Source organism: Lacerta agilis, chromosome 3, assembly GCF_009819535.1.
Source record: "Lacerta agilis isolate rLacAgi1 chromosome 3, rLacAgi1.pri, whole genome shotgun sequence".
NCBI classification, from domain to species: Eukaryota; Metazoa; Chordata; class Lepidosauria; order Squamata; family Lacertidae; genus Lacerta; species Lacerta agilis.
In genome coordinates, this window is record NC_046314.1 from 113,811,218 (window position 1) to 113,830,933 (window position 19,716).

The following is a 19,716-nucleotide window of genomic DNA, read 5'->3' on the forward strand; positions in this document are numbered from 1 at the left end:
TTGTTGTTGTTCAGTTAAAACAAAATCAAAAATTCTTTCCAGTAGCACCTTAGAGACCAACTGAGTTTGTTCTTGGTATGAGCTTTCGTGTGCATGCACACTTCTTCAGATACACAGAAGAAGTGTATCTGTGTATCTGAAGAAGTGTGCATGCACACAAAAGCTCATACCAGGAACAAACTCAGTTGGTCTCTAAGGTGCTACTGGAAAGAATTTTTGATTTTGTTTTGACTATGGCAGACCAACACGGCTACCCACCTGTAACTGTTGTTCAGTTGTTCAGTCGTGTCCGACTCTTCGTGACCCCATGGACCAGAGTACGCCAGGCACGCCTATCCTTCACTGCCTCCCGCAGTTTGGCCAAACTCATGTTGCTAGCTTCAAGAACACTGTCCAACCATCTCATCCTCTGTCGCCCCCTTCTCCTTGTGCCCTCCATGGAGTTTTCTTGGCAGGGATACTGGGGTGACTTGCCAGTTCCTCCTCCAGGTGCATCACGTTTGGTCCAAACTCTCCACTATGACCTGTCCATAGCTTCCCTGAGTAATTCAAGCCCCTTCGCCACGACAAGGCAGTGATCCATGAAGGGGTGAAACTAATATATGAGATAGTCTCATGACATGCAAAGCGAGATATGTCAAGCCTTTATTTGTTATCATTGTGATGATTATGGCGTACAGCTGATGAGACCCCCAAATTAACAATTTCAACTTTGGGGTTTTCATCAGCTGTGTGCCATAATCATCACAATTATAACAAGCAAAGGCTTGACATATCTCGCTTTGCATGTCTTGAGTCTATCTCATATATTAAACTCCAGTAGCTAATGAAAACAATTGCTTACATAAATGGACTTTTCCACGATATTCTAATTTTTTGAGTTTCACCTGTAGATTAGGGTAGTTAGGATGGGTCTTTGGACTGAATCTATTTTGCTTTTGTGGATGTTTCAGGGCTTCTTAGAGGGAAGCTGTATATAAATTCAATAAGTTGCCCTCCAGATGATGCTACACGCGATTTCAAAATGTTTTCCCCTCCCCATGCAGGTCCCTCACGACTCTCGGGTTGGTCATTTCTGCCCTCGCGGATCAGGCCGCCGGGAAAAATAAGAACAAGTTTGTCCCGTACCGCGACTCAGTGCTCACCTGGCTCCTCAAAGTAAGTCAAACGGTCATTTGGCGTTTCAGGTGAGGGAGCGTGAGAAGTCTCTGCCTTAAATCACCGGAGGCAACAATGGTGACCAGCTTGGTTGACTTAAAAGAGGATTAGACAAAATAATGGAGGGAGGAGAGGGCTGTTGATGGCTACTGGAGAGCCAGTGTGGTGTAGTGGTTAAGAGTGGTGGACTCATAATCTGGTGAACCGGGTTCGCGTCTCCGCTCCTCCACATGCAGCTGCTGGGTGACCTTGGGCTAGTCCCACTTCTCTGAAGTCTCTCAGCCCCACTCACCTCACAGAGTGTTTGTTGTGGGGGAGGAAGGGAAAGGAGAGTGTGAGCCGCTTTGAGACTCCTTCGGGTAGTGATAAAGCGGGATATCAAATCCAACCTCTTCTTCTACTAGCTCTGCTTCCAGGGTCAGAGGCAGCAATTCTGCTGAACCCCAATTGCTGGAAACCGCAGGAGAGGAGAGTGAAATTGTGCTCAGAGCCTGCTTGCTGGCTTCCCAAAGGCCTCTGATTGGCCCCGGCCCGATCTAACAAGCTCCTTTTTACGTTGGTATGTTTCTTACCAATCAGTTCCCATTCCTCCCTCCCTCCTTCTCAGTGCTGCTGCTTGTCAGGGCTGAAGACGTGGCTGTTTTAGGTCCATTTAAAATAAAAATTAAAATGGAAAAGCCTGTTGGAAAAAGGAGGGATGCATCTCCCTGTACGAATCTCTCCAGGTGCTAAGATCCTCAGGTGAGCAGCTTCTCTAGGTCCCATCGACATCTGAACCACACTTGGTAGTGACACGAGAGAGAGAGAGCCTTTTCTGTGGCTGCTCCCAGACAGTGGAGTTCGCTCCCAAGAGAGGCCAGACTGGCTCCCTCCTTGTCATCCTGGCTGGTAGGCTAAGACCTTCCTGTTCAGAAAATTAAGGTGCAGGTGACGTTGATCACTGGGCTGCTCTCAGGGCAAACTGTACTTTAGCTGCTGGTTCTGAACGTGTTTCCTAATGTATTTCAATTACTCCATATATTTCAATTTGCTTTTATATATTTTTTGCTTTGCGTTTTAAAATGCTGTAAGCTGCCTTGAATCCCGACTTGGTGGGATATAAAGGCATTAAAAATAATAATGACAAGAGCAAAAACTTGCAGATCACAAACTTCAGGCAGGAAGCAGCAGCCTCTCTGGTTCTGTGAGCTGTTGGTTCTCTTTTCCCCAGAGGCAGAACTTTATACGTTCTCTTGCTTCTATTTTTTTTTTCTAATTGTGTGGTTTGTTTGTTTTTTAATTGCATTGTGAAATATGCTCCAGTGAGCTCAAGCTGGTTCCCACTAGCTTCATTTCATCTCTCACAACAACCCTGTAAGGAAGGTTACACTGAGAGGCAGTGACTGGCCCAAGGTTACCCAGTGAGCTTCATGCCTGAGTGAGGATTTGAACCCTGGTCTCCCAGGTCCTAGTCTGGCACTCTAACCCCTACACCACAGCGATGCTTCATAGGAAATAGAAATAAATAGTAGTATCTCTCCGGTCTCCCTTTGTTGTGGCTTCCCATTTCGTTTTGTTCATAGCAATAGGCAGGCTGGTTCTGAGTCTGTTTACTAACACTGCAGCACCCAGACACCACCCCCCTTTCATTTTCATAATGAGTTCTTAACCTTGCGTTACCCAAATTTGCATCGTGTCATCACCGCCGACTTCAGAGATTAGCCCTTTTGCTTCCAGTCTGCAAGAGGGAGGCGGTCGCGAAACACGTACCAACCGCAGGTGGAAGGGGGAAGGGTTGGAGGAGGCCGTGCAACCATCCTCCTACGAAATGCCACGGATACAGGGTGGCTCCATGCTCTGGGAATGACGTCTGGCTCAACGGCTGCTGTTGCAAAAGCCGAACCAGGAATTTGAACAGAATGTTGGCAAGGGCTCAGTGAAGCTGCCTGACTGTTGTTGTAGAAGGGACGATTGAGCTCTGAGCACTCTTAAATTGCAAGGGGATTCACTTTGCTTTCCTCCCGTGTGTGTGTGTGTGTATGTCCCTTCCTTAAACCAAAATCGGCCTGGACTGGCAGCAAGTCAAAGCAGAAGAGAAAGAGGCTAGTCCATGGGTAGGCAAACTAAGGCCCGGGGGCCGGATCTGGTCCAATCGCCTTCTAAATCCAGCCCGCAGACGGTCGGGGAATCAGCGTGTTTTTGTTGTCTTTCAGTCGTGTATGACTCTTCGTGACCCCATGGACCAGAGCACGCCAGGCACGCCTATCCATTACTGCCTCTCGCAGTTTGGCCAAACTCATGCTAGTCGCTTCGAGAACACTGTCCAACCATCTCATCCTCTGTCGTCCCCTTCTCCTTGTGCCCTCCATCTTTCCCAACATCAGGGTCTTTTCCAGGGAGTCTTCTCTTCTCATGAGGTGGCCAGAGTACTGGAGCCTCAACTTCAGGATCTGTCCTTCTAGTGAGCACTCAGAGCTGATTTCTTTGAGAATGGATAGGTTTGATCTTCTTGCAGTCCATGGGACTCTCAAGAGTCTCCTCCAGCACCAGAATTCAAAAGCATCAATTCTTCGGCGATCAGCCTTCTTTATAGTCCAGCTCTCACTTCCGTACATTACTACTGGGAAAACCATAGCTTTAACTATACGGACCTTTGTTGGCAAGGTGATGTCTTTGCTTTTTAAGATGCTGTCTAGGTTTGTCATTGCTTTTCTCCCAAGAAGCAGGCGTCTTCTAATTTCGTGACTGCTGTCACCATCTGCAGTGATCATGGAACCCAAGAAAGTGACATCTCTCACTGCCTCCATTTCTTCCCCTTCTATTTGCCAGGAGGTGATGGGACCAGTGGCCATGACCTTAGTTTTTTTGATGTTGAGCTTCAGACCATATTTTGCGCTCTCCCCTTTCACCCTCATTAAAAGGTTCTTTAATTCCTCCTCACTTTCACCTTTTTCTTAACATGAGTAGAATGTGTCCTTTTATTTAAAATGCATCTCTGGGTTATTTGTGAGGCATAGGAATTCGTTCATTCCCCCCCCAAAAAAAATATAGTCCGGCCCCCCACAATGTCTGAGGGACAGTGGACCGGCCCCCTGCTGAAAAAGTTTGCTGACTCCTGGCGCTAGAATCGTAGAATCACACAATAGTAAAGATGGGAGGGACCTGGAGGTCCCTTTACAAGGCAGGAATCACAAGGGGGAGATGCTGATCTCCCCCCCCCCCCAATAATTTTCAACTCACACTTTCCAATACTTTTTTTTAAAAAACAAACAAACACCTGGATATTTTTTAGGGGAGAAGGGAGAGATGGGGGGAATCAGCTGTGTCTTTGCTACTGTGGGTGAAAGCATAGGTTGTGGAGGGTGGTTTGTTTGGTTTTTTAATCTAGAAAGCGGCCGCCATGCTAAGGATTAAGCCCCACGCTGGGTCTGCCCAGCCTGAACCTGTGTGTATCAGAAAGCTTTTTAGGAAGACGCAGGAGTCTTTGCTCAGGTAATGGATAAGCTCTTGTTTCCAGGCTCAACACAATTTCCAGGAGCTACAGCTTTTGGTTTTTCTCAGACAGCAACCTAGAAGACCACGCCAGCCTGACCTCGTACCCGGTGGTGCCTGGCATCACTTTTTAAAATAATAATAATTCTAATAATAATAATAATTTATTATTTATACCCCGCCTATCTGGCTCGGTTTCCCCAGCCACTCTGGGCGGCTTCCAACCGAATATTAAAAACACACGTATCTGAAGAAGTGTGCATGCACACAAAAAGCTCACACCAACAACAAACATAGTTGGTTTCTAAGGTGCTACTGGAAGGAATTTTTTGATTTTGTTTCGATTATGGCAGACCAACACGGCTACCTACCTGTAATTAAAAAGTAGGAGGCCTGTTGTGTAGTGGTTAAGAGTGGTGGACTCGTAATCTGGTGAACCGGGTTCGCGTCTCCGCTCCTCCACATGCATCTGCTGGGTGACCTTGGGCTAGTCACACTTCTTTGAAGTCTCTCAGCCCCACTCACCTCACAGAGTGTTTGTTGTGGGGGAGGAAGGGAAAGGAGAATGTTGGCCGCTTTGAGACTCCTTCGGGTAGTGATAAAGCGGGATATCAAATCCAAACTCCTAAACTCCATTAAAAACACAATACAGCATTAAACAGTAAAAACATCCCTAAACAGGGCTACCTTCAGATAAATCCATTTAATCCACATAAATACAATGTTTTATTTCTCTTTTTTTACCCAGGCACTGGTTTTATGCAGAGGGCGGGAGGGAGAAAAACACTCACCCCTCTCGATTCTGCAGTTCCTTTTGCTTCTTGCCAGCGTTTTGGTGCCAGTGCATACCTGGCCGGCTTAGTCATGTTGCACAATTATTCAGCTCTGTACCTGCCTCGAGTATTTCATTAGCTTTGATTGTTTACCCGCTGTTTAGAGGTGAAATCTTGGGCAACTTTCTCGGGTGGAGGGGCTCAGAGCCATAGCTCTCCCTTTTGCCTACCCTCTCCCCTCTTCTCCTGACCCAAAATACCCTCTGCTTGCTGCAGAGCTACAGCTTCCGGGGTTTTACTGGTTAAAAGCTAAGCAAAACCCTATTTGTAGCCTGCTGCATGTCTCCCAAGAAGACTTCAGGGCCGCTTTTTTAAAAAAAGGTAAAGGACCCCCTGACCATTAGGTCCAGTTGCGGACGTTCTTGAACCACAGTTCAAGAAGGATACTGACAAGCTGGAACGTGTCCAGAAGAGGCCAACCAAAATGGTCCAAGGCCTGGAAACGATGCCTTATGAGGAACGGCTTAGGGAGCTGGGTATGTTTAGCCTGGAGAAGAGAAGGTTAAGGGGTGATATGATAGCCATGTTCAAATATATAAAAGGATGTCATATAGAGGAGGGAGAAAGGTTGTTTTCTGCTGCTCCAGAGAAGCGGACATGGGGCAATGGATTCAAACTGCAAGAAAGAAGATTTCACCTAAACATTAGGAAGAACTTCCTGACAGTGAGAGTTGTGGAATTTGCTACCAAGGAGTGTGGTGGAGTCTCCTTCTTTGGAGGTCTTTAAGCGGAGGCTTGACAGCCATCTGTCAGGAATGCTTTGATGGTGTTTCCTGCTTGGCAGGGGGTTGGACTGGATGGCCCTTGGGGTCTCTTCCAACTCTAGGATTCTATGATTCTACGACACTGGTGCTGCAGCGCTCATTTCGCTTTATTGGCTGAGGGAGCTGGCGTACAGCTTCCAGGTCATGTGGCCAACATGACTAAGCCGCTTCTGGCGAAACCAGAGCAGCTCATGGAAACGCTGTTTACCTTCCTGCCGGAGCGGTGCCTATTTATCTACTTGCACTTTGACGTGCTTTCGAACCGCTAGGTGGGCAGGAGCAGGGACCAAGCAATGGGAGCTCACTCTGTTGCAGGGACTCGAACAGCTGACCTTCTGATCGGCAAGCCCTAGGCTCAGTGGTTTAGACCATGGCGCCACCTTCAGGGCATCTTAGAACACAACTAAGGCAGCAATGAAATTGAGCAGGGCCTTCCGAGTAGTGGCACCCGGGTTACGGAAAACTCGTAGAACTAGCTACTCTCGTTACAGTTTCCAGGGAAATGAGGAAGGCCCTTTTAAAATATTCCTTCAAGTTGACCTTGGGGTGGTGGGTGTGAATGATGCTTGTGGAAAGGTTTTAAAAAGCTGGATGCTGCGGAGGTTAATAGCCTTTGATAGCTCTCTCCTCCTCTGTGGATCTGTCCAATCCTCTTTCAAAGCCATCCCAGTTGGTTGGCTTTCACTGTCTCCTGTGGCAGGGAGTTCCACACTCCAACGATTTGCTGCATGAATAAATCCTTTTATTTGTTCTGAATCTTCGGCTTCCCTGGGAGTCCACAAGTTATTACAGTGTTATGAGAGAGGGAGGAAAAATTTCCCCTATCCGCTTCGTGCACTCCTTGCATGGAGAAAAAGATGCAGCTATGAGCACTTCTTTCAACTCCATCTCTATCCCTTCCTCCAAGGAGACGGAGCTCCCTCCTTTTTTCCGCCCCCATCCCCTCGGGCCTAGATTGGGCCGATAAGTCACTTGCCTCAGGTCCGAACCTGCGTTTTCCCACATCCGAACCAACCGTTCTCACCACTGCCCCCCTGGATTTAATGAGGGTTGTTATGAAAAGCTTAAATTCAGCAAAACAATTAGGAGTGGCAGGGAATGAGGGTGGGGAGGGGGGAGGCAGAGATAAAAAAACAATGTTAATGATGCCCGGTGGCGACGCATGACCTAGATTTCGCAGGAAACTTGAAAGTGGGCAGATCCTGCAGCCTTTTCCCTGCACCTTGTTTCGGCTACGATCTCTCCCCACCGCAACCCCCGGTGTGCAGCTCCCTCTCAAAGCACGCCAGGCGAGAGGGAGGACTGCTCGGTCGTGGGGAACATGCTTTGCGTGCACAAGGCTCCGGGTTCGACTCTGCCCACGTACCCTCCCAGCATCTCCAGTTAGAAGCAAAGCCCTTTTTCTCTTGCTGAGATCCTGGAGGGCAGCTGTCAGCCAGAAAGATCAGTACAGTGGTACCTGGGTTCTCGAACTTTATCCATTCCGGAAGTCCGTTCCAAAACCAAAGCGTTCCAAAACCACGCCGCGCTTTCCCATAGAAAGTAATGCAAAAAGGAATAATCCGTTCCAGACTTATAAAAACAACCCCTTAAACGACAATTTGACATGAAATTTGCTATCTAACGAGACGATTGATCCATAAAATGAATGCAATTATCAAAGTAGCGTACTATAAAATAAATAAGGCAGTATTGTAGATGATAAAAATTAAAAAAAAATCTTACCTGCACTGATGATAATCGTTGTTTGGCTTATGGGGGGGGCTTTTATCTATTCCGCAGTCACTCAATCAATCAATCAGTAGTTTGTTGTTTGTCAAAAAACAAATTAACCGAAAGAGCCTCAAAAACAAAAATACAAAATAAATAGCAAAAACAAAAGCGCCAAACTTAATCTGTTCCGGAAGTCCGTTTGACTTCCGAAATGTTCAAAAACCAAGGCACAGCTTCTGATTGGGGCTGGCACCCCGGAAACAATAGCCGAGAGCCGCATCGGACGTTCGGCTTCCGAAAAACGTTTGAATACCGGAATGCTTACTTCCTGGTTTTCGGCGTTTGGGAACCAAGGCGTTTGAGTGCCAAGGCGTTAGTGAACCAGCGTCCCAGTGTATTGGGCTAGGTGGACAAGGAATCTCGTCTCGTATAAGGCATCATCACGGCATTGCAGTGTGGGAATTGTAGCAGCAGTAAAAACAATGTTTTAAAGTGATTTTTGGAGGAAGTGGGTTGGATCCAGCTGAGTTCTGCTCAGAGTACACCCTCTAAAATTAATGGATGTAAATTTTGTTTGTTTTTTAACAGGGTTTATATACAGTACCCAATTACTTCCAAAACCTCTAGCCTAGTTGTTCCCAGTTAGCTAAGAACTGCGGACTTCCTGTTTTTCGAAAGCTAGGCCATGGACCCCAAACTTTTGAAAATTTTGATATCTCTGTGGTACTTTTTGTTATGTCAATGGTGCTACAGACCCCTGGGTGGGTTATGTGGACCCCTCTGCAGACCACCAATTGGAAACTGTTGCTCTAAGTGGTTTGCATGAAATATACGATATTATTAGTTATAAAACTTCTATACTGCCCTTCATCTGAAGATCACACGGTATTTTGCAGTATAAAAACAAAAAAGTATAATATAGTAGCAAACAAAAGCTATGCCCTCTCCCCTTACGCACAATTTAAAAGGCCATAGATTGTTTAATTATCCAAAGGCCTGAGAGAAAAGAGGAATGCCTTGCCTGGTGCCTTAATTTTAAAATGCCTTAGAATTACTGATAAAATCGAATATTCAGAACAAGTTATAGCCTTAACAAAAATTCAAAAGTGAACCAGGAGTTTTAAGAAAATACATTACAAAACAAATTAAACGCTAAAATGTACATCAAACGTAAATTTCCCAGTAGGTCAGCTTAAACAAAAGTGTTTTCGGCAGAGGCAGAAAATAGCACAGCAAAGGCATTTGCCTGATATCAATCGGCAGGGAGTTCCAAAGTGCAGGTGCTGGACTTCCTTGAACAAGGCTGCTCTTTTGTTCTAAGGTTGATAATAATAATAATATCTTTATTATGGTCGTAGACCAGCAAAAGAAAAATAAAACGGTAATACATAGTATATTTCTTAAATATCGTCTTTTAACAATACTATCTCAAATCTCATATTAGAGATTTTGATTTTTTAAGTTTAAAATAGCTTTATTTAATTTCAAACTTCTAAAATACAACCATATCAAATCAACCAATAGAGACAAATAAACAAACAACCCCCCCAAAAAACATATAAGCTAGATATTATAATCCCCCAAAAAATATTTGAAAAAACGAAACACACACAAAAAAACAAACATAAAACAACAAAGAATTATAAATAACAATTAAAAATTGACTTCCAATTGTCTGTATATCGCTTCCCTTAATAATGAAACAAAACTTGCTATACCTTATACAATAATTGAAAAATATATAACTAAATAAATAGCTCACATTTTCGTATAAATCTCCCCACATACCATATATCTCAGTCTAAGCAAATCACCAAATCCGTTCTTATAGCTTCCACATATTTCCACTCAGCCTTAGATCTTTGTTTGGATATATTTCGAATTGCTGCCGTCATCTTAGCCAAAAAATTAAGCTAAAAATTTAATGGGAAACAATTCCATTTAGGTATTATTCGCTATGGCTTGGTGGACGGCTTTATCGCTGTTGTTAGTTGATGTCGCGACGCGTCTCAGACTTGCCGCATGGTAACAGATAGAAGGAGTGTACCGTTCTTCGGTCAAGGGTATACGATAGCTACGCTCCCCTGCTAGAACCTCCAAACAAGTTCTAAGGTTGAAAACCACGAGATATTTGCCAACATGGGTGGATATAGAAATTGGCTGCTCTTCGGCCGACATAGGTATTTTAGGGGTTTACTTGTGTACAGCAAAACGTGTGTCAAGTGGAGCGGAGGGCGAGTTCCTGCTGCAAGAAATCTGTTCCCCCTGTTGTCCAAAGTGTGCAAAAGTGCCCACATTCTTACCCCCTGACGTCACTCCTCCCCAGGACAGCCTCGGCGGCAACAGCAAGACCGCTATGGTCGCTACGGTGAGCCCCGCGGCAGATAATTACGACGAGACCCTTTCCACTTTGCGGTACGCCGACCGGGCCAAGAACATCGTCAACCACGCCGTGGTGAATGAAGACCCCAATGCCCGGATCATCCGGGAACTGCGGGAGGAAGTGGAGAAACTCAGGGAACAGCTCACCAAAGCAGAGGTAGGTCTGCTGCGTGGAATGAGTTCCCTTGGTCCCGCAGTGCCAAGTTAGCTGATTAAATTAACTTCTGGTCCCCCCCCCTAATGGACTGATTTAACTGTCCGCAAAGACCCGCACCAGATTTTGCAAATATATTCAGTTCCTTGCCAACATGGTTTGATGGCGGTAGGTGACACCTGAGACGAGGCACCCTCTGTTTTCACGCAGAAGCGAAGGCCTCTTTCGTGATGCCTCCTTCTGGGACCAAGAAATGCAACTCTTAAAAAAAGGTGTTAATTCATATGCAAAATTCATGCAGCTTGAGTTCCTTTAATTGAGTGACAGCCCTCCAATTTACAGCTCATTAGGTGCTGTGGTCTAAACCACTGGGTCTAGGGCTTGCTGATCAGAAGGTCCTGATCGGCGGTTTGAATCTCCGTTGCTTGGTCCCTGCTCCTGCCCACCTAGCAGTTCGAAAGCACGTCAAAGTGGAAGTAGATAAATAGGTACCACTCCAGCGGGAAGGTAAACGGTGTTTCCGTGCGCTGCTCTGGTTCGCCAGAAACGGCTTAGTCATGCTGGCCACATGACCCGGAAGCTGTACGCCTACTCCCTCAGCCAATAAAGCGAGATGAGCGCCGCAACCCCATAGTCGTCCGCGACTGGACCAAATGGTCAGGGGTCCCTTTACCTTTACCTCCAATTTACAGCTCATTAAAGAGTTCCCATAAAGTTGTTTTGTTTCAGCCAGGCATCTCAAATCTCTCTCACGGTTTGTTGGGTTTTTGTTTTGTTTTTTTGTTAGGTTTGTTTTCCTGCTCTTTTGGGCAACCCAAAGTCCCCCTCTGCCGGTACCTTTTAACGCCTCTCACCTTGGCACAGACCTTGGCCATCTTATAACTGTTTGTTTTGCACTAATGAAGTCAAGTTTGGCAAGGTTGGTTCTTTTCCCATGCCGGTGCCCTCAGCTAAAACCTCACGCATCACGGCTGCCGATTTCCTGAGCACAGCAACTTTGGTTCCTTTTCTCAGTAACACGGATCACAGTGATAAGAGAGCTGGGAGCACACACACACACACACACACACACACCGTTGAAGCCTTAAGCAGTGGCACTTCCGAGAAAGATTCCTACTCCTGCTTTCTCTCCCCTTTCCTTTCTGCGACTTCACAGGCTATGAAGTCTCCAGAACTGAAGGACCGCTTGGAGGAGTCTGAGAAACTTATCCAGGAGATGACTGTGACCTGGGAGGAGAAACTGAGGAAAACGGAGGAGATCGCACAGGTCTGCATTTCTTGTTTTGAGGGTGGCTGGGGGTGCAAAATGAGAGGCGCTTTCCCCCACTCGAATAATCCTTTCATATGAGTTTATGGTATTTTGGGGTTAAGCTGGCCAATTCATGCCCCCCCAAATGGGTTTTTGCTTAATTCCTGGCGTGGTTGTTTTCCAAGAGAGATTATTACTGTTTTCAGGAACAAAGGACGTGTTTACTGGCAAACAGATTTATTATGGCATTAGCCTTCGTGGACTAGATACCACTTTGTTTGTTTTGTTTGTTCGTTTGTTATTTCTGATTCGTAATCCGATCTCCCTCCCCGAAGGCGAGGTGGCAAACGATAATAGAATTACGTAAAAACAATGGTAAAGGCAGAGATTACGTATTGCAGAGGGTAGCTAAAACCAGAAACGGGAAAACTTCATAAAACTATCAACTGGGGTACATGTAGAAGAAGCATTTACATTTCCCCTGGGAGGGAGTTCCACAGAGGAGGGGACACCACCAAGAGTGCCCTGCATCAGGTCCCCTCTTCTTGCTAGTCCACCTTGCAACAGGATGAGTAGGGCCTCATCCCCAGATCATAAATTTGGAGGGCCCTGGTGAAGGTACTGCTTTGTAGTAAATTAGTACATGTTACACTTGATCTGCTTCCGCAGGGCCTGTAAGACAGAGCTATTCCACCTGGCCTTCAGTTTGAATTAACCTGATCCTCTATCCCCTCTATTGATGCTGCATTTTATGTTGTATTTAATGCTGTTTTATGCTGTTTTTAATCAATGTTTTATATGTGCTGTTAGCCGCCCTGAGCCCGGTCTTTAAACCGGGAAGGGCGGGGTATAAATAAAAATTTATTATTATTTATTATACTAACTTCTTGGGTAAAACCCAATAGCTACTAGGTCTTGGGAATATCAGTTATAAGGTCACTTTTTGCCTCTCTGTACCACAGTGGGTGGTGCTGTGGGTTAAACCACAGAGCCTAGGGCTTGCCGATCGGAAGATCGGCAGTTCGAATCCCCGCGACGCGGTGAGCTCCCGTTGCTCGGTCCCTGCTCCTGCCAACTTAGCAGTTCGAAAGCACACCAGTGCAAGTAGATAAATAGGTACCACTACAGCAGGAAGGTAAACAGCGTTTCTGTGCGCTCTGTCTTCCGTCATGGTGTTCCGTTGCACCAGAAGCGGTTAAGTCCTGCTGGTCACATCACCCGGAAAGCTGTCTGTGGACAAACGCCGGTTCCCTTTGCCTGAAAAGCAAGATGAGCGCTGCAACCCCATAGTCGCCTTTACCTTTTTTCTACCTTTTAACTTCAGTTTATTGGCCTTCACCCAGTCCATCACCCCTCCCTCCCGCTTTCTCATAAGATTTTTGTTCCTTCGTGCAGGAGCGGCAGAAACAGCTCGAAAGCCTCGGCATCTCTCTCCAGTCTTCTGGGATCAAGGTTGGCGATAACAAGTGCTTCCTGGTGAATCTGAACGCGGATCCCGCTCTCAATGAGCTCCTGGTCTACTACTTAAAGGTGAAATACCGGAACGTTACAAGGGGTCATTTCCAAATTGGGAGGGGTGGCTAATACCCCAGAGGACAGGATCACACTTCAAAATGACCTTAATAGATTAGAGAACTGGGCCAAAGCAAACAAGATGAATTTTAACAGGGAGAAATGTAAAGTACTAAACTTGGGCAAAAAAAAAAAAGGCACAAATACAGGATGGGTGACACCTGGCTTGAGAGCAGTACATATGAAAAGGATCTAGGAGTCTTGGTAGACCATCAACTTGACATGAGTCAACAGTGTGATGCAGCAGCTAAAAAAACCAATGCAATTCTGGGCTGCATCAATAGGAGTATAGCATCTAGATCAAGGGAAGTAATAGTACCACTGTATTCCGCTCTGGTCAGACCTCACCTGGAATACTGTGTCCAGTTCTGGGCACCACAGTTCAAGAAGGATACGGACAAGCTGGAAGGTGTCCAGAGGAGGGCAACCAAAATGGCCCAAGGCCTGGAAACGATGCCTTATGAGGAACGGCTTAGGGAGCTGGGTATGTTTAGCCTGGAGAAGAGAAGGTTAAGGGGTGATATGATAGCCATGTTCAAATATATAAAAGGATGTCATACAGAGGAGGGAGAAAGTTTGTTTTCTGCTGCTCCAGAGAAGCGGACACGGGGCAATGGATTCAAACTACAAGAAAGAAGATTCCACCTAAACATTAGGAAGAACTTCCTGACAGTGAGAGCTGTTCGGCAGTGGAATTTGCTGCCAAGGAGTGTGGTGGAGTCTCCTTCTTTGGAGGTCTTTAAGCGGAGGCTTGACAGCCATCTGTCAGGAATGCTCTGATGGTGTTTCCTGCTTGGCAGGGGGTTGGACTGGATGGCCCTTGTGGTCTCTTCCAACTCTATGATTCTATGATTCTAAGTCTGAGCTAGAGACTTCGTAGCTTGCATCTCTGAAGCACTGTTTCGCTACTGACAAGAACCCGAGCATTCCTGCATGTACACAAGCAGTGGTGACTGTGGTTTGAAGTGGAAACCTGTATGTTTCCGAACACAATTCAAAATGTTGGTGCTGACCTTTAAAGTCCTAAACCAGGGGTGAGCAACCTGCGGCCCACGGATGTCGTTTAACCGGCCCATGAGCCACCCCTGAATCGAGCCGACCGCTCAGTGAGTCCCTGCGTGCCGTGCTAAACCGGCGCAGCACGGTGTGGGGACTCAGTTTTGCTGCACCGGAAATCGCGTCTGCACATGCCCAGATGCCAAAAATCGCTTCGACACAGACACCAGAAATCGTGGGCGTGCACGCTCACGCACTTGCAATCCAGCCCATGGAGGGATCTCCGCTGGAGTGAACCGGCCCAGGCGAGGTAAACCTTGCCAACCCGTGACATAAATGGCCTCAGCCTTGTATACCTGAAGGAGCGTCTCCACCCCCATCGTTCAGCCCGGACACTGAGGTCCAGCTCCGAGGGCCTTTTGGCAGTTCCCTCACTGAGAGAAGTGAGGTTACAGGGAACCAGGCAGAGGGCCTTCTCGGTGGTGGCGCCCGCCCTGTGGAACGCCCTCCCATCAGATGTCAAGGAGATAAAGACTGCAGAACTTTTAGAAGACATCAGAAGGCAGCCCTTTTTGGGGAAGTTTTTAATGACTGATGTTTTAATATATTTTTAATCTTTTGTTGGCAGCTGCCCAGAGTGGCTGGGGAAACCCAGCCAGATGGGCGGGGTATAAATATTATTATTATTATTATTATTATTATTATTATTATTATTAGGAAAAGAGGCAGTGAGATCAGGGCTCCAGATCTGTAAGCCACAATTTGTAAGGAGACAGCAGGACATCTTCTCCAGACCCCTGGGGCAGTTGCGCAAACAGTCTGATGATCTCAGTGGTCCCAGATTCAATCCCCAGCATTTCCAGCTAGGCCTGGGGAACACTGCCCTCTGCCTGAATCTTCAGAGAGCTGCTGCCTGTCAGTGCAAGGAATGCAGAGCCAGATGGACCATTGGTAGTTGCAAGAGCTCCCTCTTTAAGGAGAGCTTGCTTTGTAGCAGAGGGCGGCAGACGAAAGAATGCAGGGCTGGGAGGGTTTCTCGCCCCCCCCTTCCCCGTGTGCTTGGTAAGAAGCAACGAAAGAGCTGATCAGAGGCTTTTGGAGTGGATCCGGAGAACTTCCCGGCGGTGTAGGTGTCTGGGCTGCGACTCAAAAGTGCTTTGTCAGCCGACACACACGCACAAACAAACACACCCGTTTCTGAGCCTGAAGGCGCAGCAAGAATGCCTTGGTAGCAGGACAAATTCAGGAGGGTGACCTTGAGGTCCTCGCAGAAGGATCGAGTTTCCTCTTGGCGCCCTGATAAGTTAGAGGTCAGGAGAATATAGGGAGGGGCGAGAAAGAGGAAGCCGGCGCTTTCAGATCCTGGTGCGATAGAGGAAAAAACAAGGCCCTCCTTATTTAATGCAGTCAGTCCTCTGGGAAAGAGCCGGCAGGTGTTCTGAAGACAGCAGTCCTGATCAAATATATGTTGTTCCCAGGAATCTCTGCAAACAAACGCACAGCGCCGTCTCGGTCTCGTCTGCTGCCGTCCTCCTTATGTCGCAGATTTGCTTCTCCTCCGGCGAATAAAAAATAATTTTAAAAAGCTGGATTTTTTTTGCTCTTGGAATCAAGAGAGACCCCAGCAGTTGGAGAGGGCAATATATCTTGGCCCAGTTTCATGGCATCCTAGTTTCATGTCGGTGGCAAGGCGAGGAAGCAACAGGGGTGGCAGGAAGAAAGAGAGAATAGGGGGTGAGGCAGAGAGAGAGAGAGAGAGAGAGAGGTGGGACCCTACTCAATTTGGGGGGTATGTTAGCAGATTTTTTTTTTTCTGATAAAAGATTGAATTGATGCAGGGCAGATGCTTCACAAGTTAGAGACACTGAAAGCTGGCTCAGTTATAGTTTTATTTCTTTCCGTATGTTAGTAGATACGGGTGTGTGTTTTTTGCATTGTTTTAATCCCATATGTAGATTGTTTAATTACTTTTTTAACAGTTGCCCCATATATATATATATATATATATATATATATATATATATATATATATATATATACATACCTAGCTAGTTGTGTCTTTTTTGTGTATGTTTACATTTCTGTGAGCTGCCTGGAGTCCTGGTTCTGGGGGGAAAGCAGGATATAAACAAGTACAACAACAACAACAACAGATATACTGACTGGCAGCAGCTCTCCAGGGTTCCAGGCTGGGGCTCTGGGGCTGCCTGGGATTGAACCTGGGACCTTTCAGGTGCATAGAATCATAGAATTGGAAGGGACCCCATGGGTCATCTAGGCCAACCCCCTGTCATTGAGCTAAGGCTCTTCCTCTCATGTTGAACAAATACACCCACACACTTTTGCCGTATTTTAAACCGCTTGCCAACCTTGAACCTTTTGCAGGAGCACACATTGATTGGGTCAGATAACTCCCAAGACATCCAGCTTTGTGGCATGGGCATTCTGCCTGAGCACTGTATAATTGACATCACCTTGGACGGTCAAGTTATGCTGACACCCCAGAAGAATACTAGGTAAGATGAGTGTTTGTTTCCTTGTTTCTCTCTCTCCCCTTCCTTCCTTCCTTCCTTCCTTCCTTCCTTCCTTCCTTCCGTTACAAGAAAAACTGATCCCTTTCCCATATGGGGTATTCCGGAGCTCGTATAGACCCAGAGTGGTGTAGTGGTTAAGAGCAGTGGACTTGTAATCTGGTGAACCGGGTTCGCGTCTCCGCTCCTCCACATGCAGCTGCTGGGTGACCTTGGGCTGGTCACACTTCTCTGAAGTCTCTCAGCCCCACTCACCTCACAGAGTGTTTGTTGTGGGGGAAGAAGGGAAAGGAGAATGTTAGCCGCTTTGAGACTCCTTTGGGTAGTGATAAAGCTGGATATCAAATTAATAGAGGCCAACCAGAGAATATTGAGAAGCAAAGCGGCTAGTAAGCCTGATCTTTAGTAAACTGTTGCAACAGGGTCTTCACTCACCACATGCAGGAGGGTTGAGGAACCCAGAACAATGGTGCCCCAAATACTTTTGAAATTGCCCACCCTGTAGCTCAAGGACCCCCCCCACACACACCATGCATACATCACAGAAGGAGGCGGATACCTGATAATGGTCACTGATTGCATTACCTGGGCAGCCTGGCCATTCTTTTGTGATGGTTAATATTTTAGTTCCTGAGTCTAGGTCCCTTAAGGCAGGATTTGCAAGCAAAAAGACAATGGGAAGGCGTTCCCCCATTTGCCTCCCTCACTGCAGAGGAATATTTGAGGTCATTGGGAGAGTCAAAATGGCTTCAGGATTTCTCTACCATACTATTTCTGACACGTGGTTCATATATTTAGATATGTATGCCTCCCGCAGTTTGGCCAAATTCATGCCAGTCGCTTCAAGAACACTGTCCAACCATCTCATCCTCTGTCGTCCCCTTCTCCTTGTGCCCTCCATCTTTCCCAACATCAGGGTCTTTCTCAGGGAGTCTTCTCTTCTCATGAGGTGGTCATGAGTATTGGAGCCTCAGCTTCAGGATCTGTCCTTCCAGTGAGGCCTGATTTCCTTCAGAATGGATAGGTTTGATCTTCTTGCAGTCCATGGGACTCTATATTTGAGACCTTAAAATTCCTACAACCCACCCTTCCTTCCTTCCTTCCTTCCTTCCTTCCTTCCTTCCTCCCCTCCTTCTCTCTTTTTCCTGAAAGAAAGCCTTGTGGCTTTTACTGCAGAGTGGTTCATAAAGCATAGAGAGAATTCTGAAATTCCACTTTGGGAAATTAAGGGAAATCTGCCCAACTGCCCCATCGCCTGCCTGCATCTCCCTTCTCTCTCTTTTTCGACATCCCACTTCTTTCTAAACAGAACAAATAAATGCAGGGAATTTAAATGGAGACATGGTGCCAAAACTGTGGGCTTTCTCGGCTTGGAATTTTTTTATGTATTCAGTAAAAAGAGAGGGAGGGAGGGAGGGAGAGACAGACTCTCTCTGAGGCTACCTGCCACTCCCTGCAGTGACTTGGAGCTTCCGGGGCCATCTTGGCTGTGAGTCCTGGAAGACCTGCTCCCTACTTTGCAGGCCTTTCCCCACCTGGCCTGGGAGGGCCCGGACTGACTCCAGCTACAAAATTTCTTGGGCCGTAGGGAGCAAGGCACCCACAGTGGGGGCCCAGACTGGCTGCCTTGCTGTCCGCTCCCTGCCAGTACAGACAGAAAAGGACCACCTTGGAGAACTTGGAAACAGAAGTCGGCCCGGTTTCCGGGAACAGAGAGCCAAGAGGACTCGGAAGAGACAGAGTAAGGGCTTTGCGGCAACCAAGAGAGTGCGGTTCTGCCTCCTCCCACAGTGAGGAGAACGAAGCTTTCAGCAGAGGGCACTTCCATTCACAAGGATTTTGACTTCCCAAACTGAGATGCTGAGGATGTCCAGGGCGAGCGAAATGGGAGTCAGGAGGAGGAGGAGGAGATGCTCAGTTATTTTCAAGTTTCATTAGCTGTGCATAATCTTGGTGGCTGCTCCCCAAAAATTTTTTTTAACTCCCTCCCTAGAGAAGTGTATCTGAAGAAGTGTGCATGCACACGAAAGCTCATACCAAGAACAAACTTAGTTGGTCTCTAAGCTGCTACTGGACAATTTTTATTTATTATATATATATATATATATATATATATATATATATATATATATATATATATCTACTGCGTCAGACCAACACGGCTACCTGCCTGAATCTGGTTTCCTCTTTGTCCTTCTGCCGACAGACAAAGGCTATTTTATCCCTGCAGGCTTTTGGGAACTTTGGGAAAGAGCTTTTAATAGTGCCGTGCTATTTATATTATCTGTGTTTAATTCTTTTTTTTTTAATATCGTTCAAATTCTATTACAGTTTTGCAATGACCTTTGATGTGCTTTTTGCATTTTATCTGTCTCACGTAAGCCGCCTTGAGTCCAGGAAAAAGGCAGGGTATAATGAAAAACAACAGTGCCCCTCCTTCCTGGCCCTAACAGATCCAGTCCCCATTGCTCCTCGCACTGCAGCCTTCTAATAATTGGGTTGCGGGATTCAGGGCCTGACTCTGTTTCTCTTCCTCCTCCCTCCTCCGCAGGACCTTCGTCAATGGCACAGCTGTGACGGGCCCCACCCAGCTGCACCACGGAGACAGGATTCTGTGGGGAAACAATCATTTTTTCAGGTAGGCGGCTGCTCTTTGTTCCCCCCTGGCTTTCTCTTTTGTGTTTTTGGAAAGCTCTCAGGGTCCCGGGGTGGAGCTGGACGGCGTTCGCCAAATAGAACCGCCGGATCTCACCAAACCCGGCGGCGGAGGCCCCTCTTCTCTGGGGGCTGCAGCTGCCGTGGTGAAATGCACATCTCCTGGACGGGTGCTGTCAGAGGTACCGATTTATTTCATGGCAGGTGTCTGATCCTTGCTTCAGTTTTTCTTCCTCCT

The 19,716-nt window shown here is 46.8% G+C and overlaps 1 protein-coding gene across 1 annotated transcript in view; it reads left to right on the forward strand.

The window, feature by feature from the left end:
* Positions 1-19,716, forward strand: part of KIF13B (kinesin family member 13B) — a 172,769-nt gene that overhangs the window by 83,189 nt on the left and 69,864 nt on the right. The window contains exons 10-15 of the mRNA XM_033145167.1: positions 1,047-1,158; positions 10,266-10,478; positions 11,632-11,742; positions 13,120-13,254; positions 16,678-16,808; positions 19,375-19,461. Of these exons, the coding sequence (XP_033001058.1) occupies positions 1,047-1,158; positions 10,266-10,478; positions 11,632-11,742; positions 13,120-13,254; positions 16,678-16,808; positions 19,375-19,461 (789 nt within the window). The remainder of the gene's footprint in view (positions 1-1,046; positions 1,159-10,265; positions 10,479-11,631; positions 11,743-13,119; positions 13,255-16,677; positions 16,809-19,374; positions 19,462-19,716) is intronic.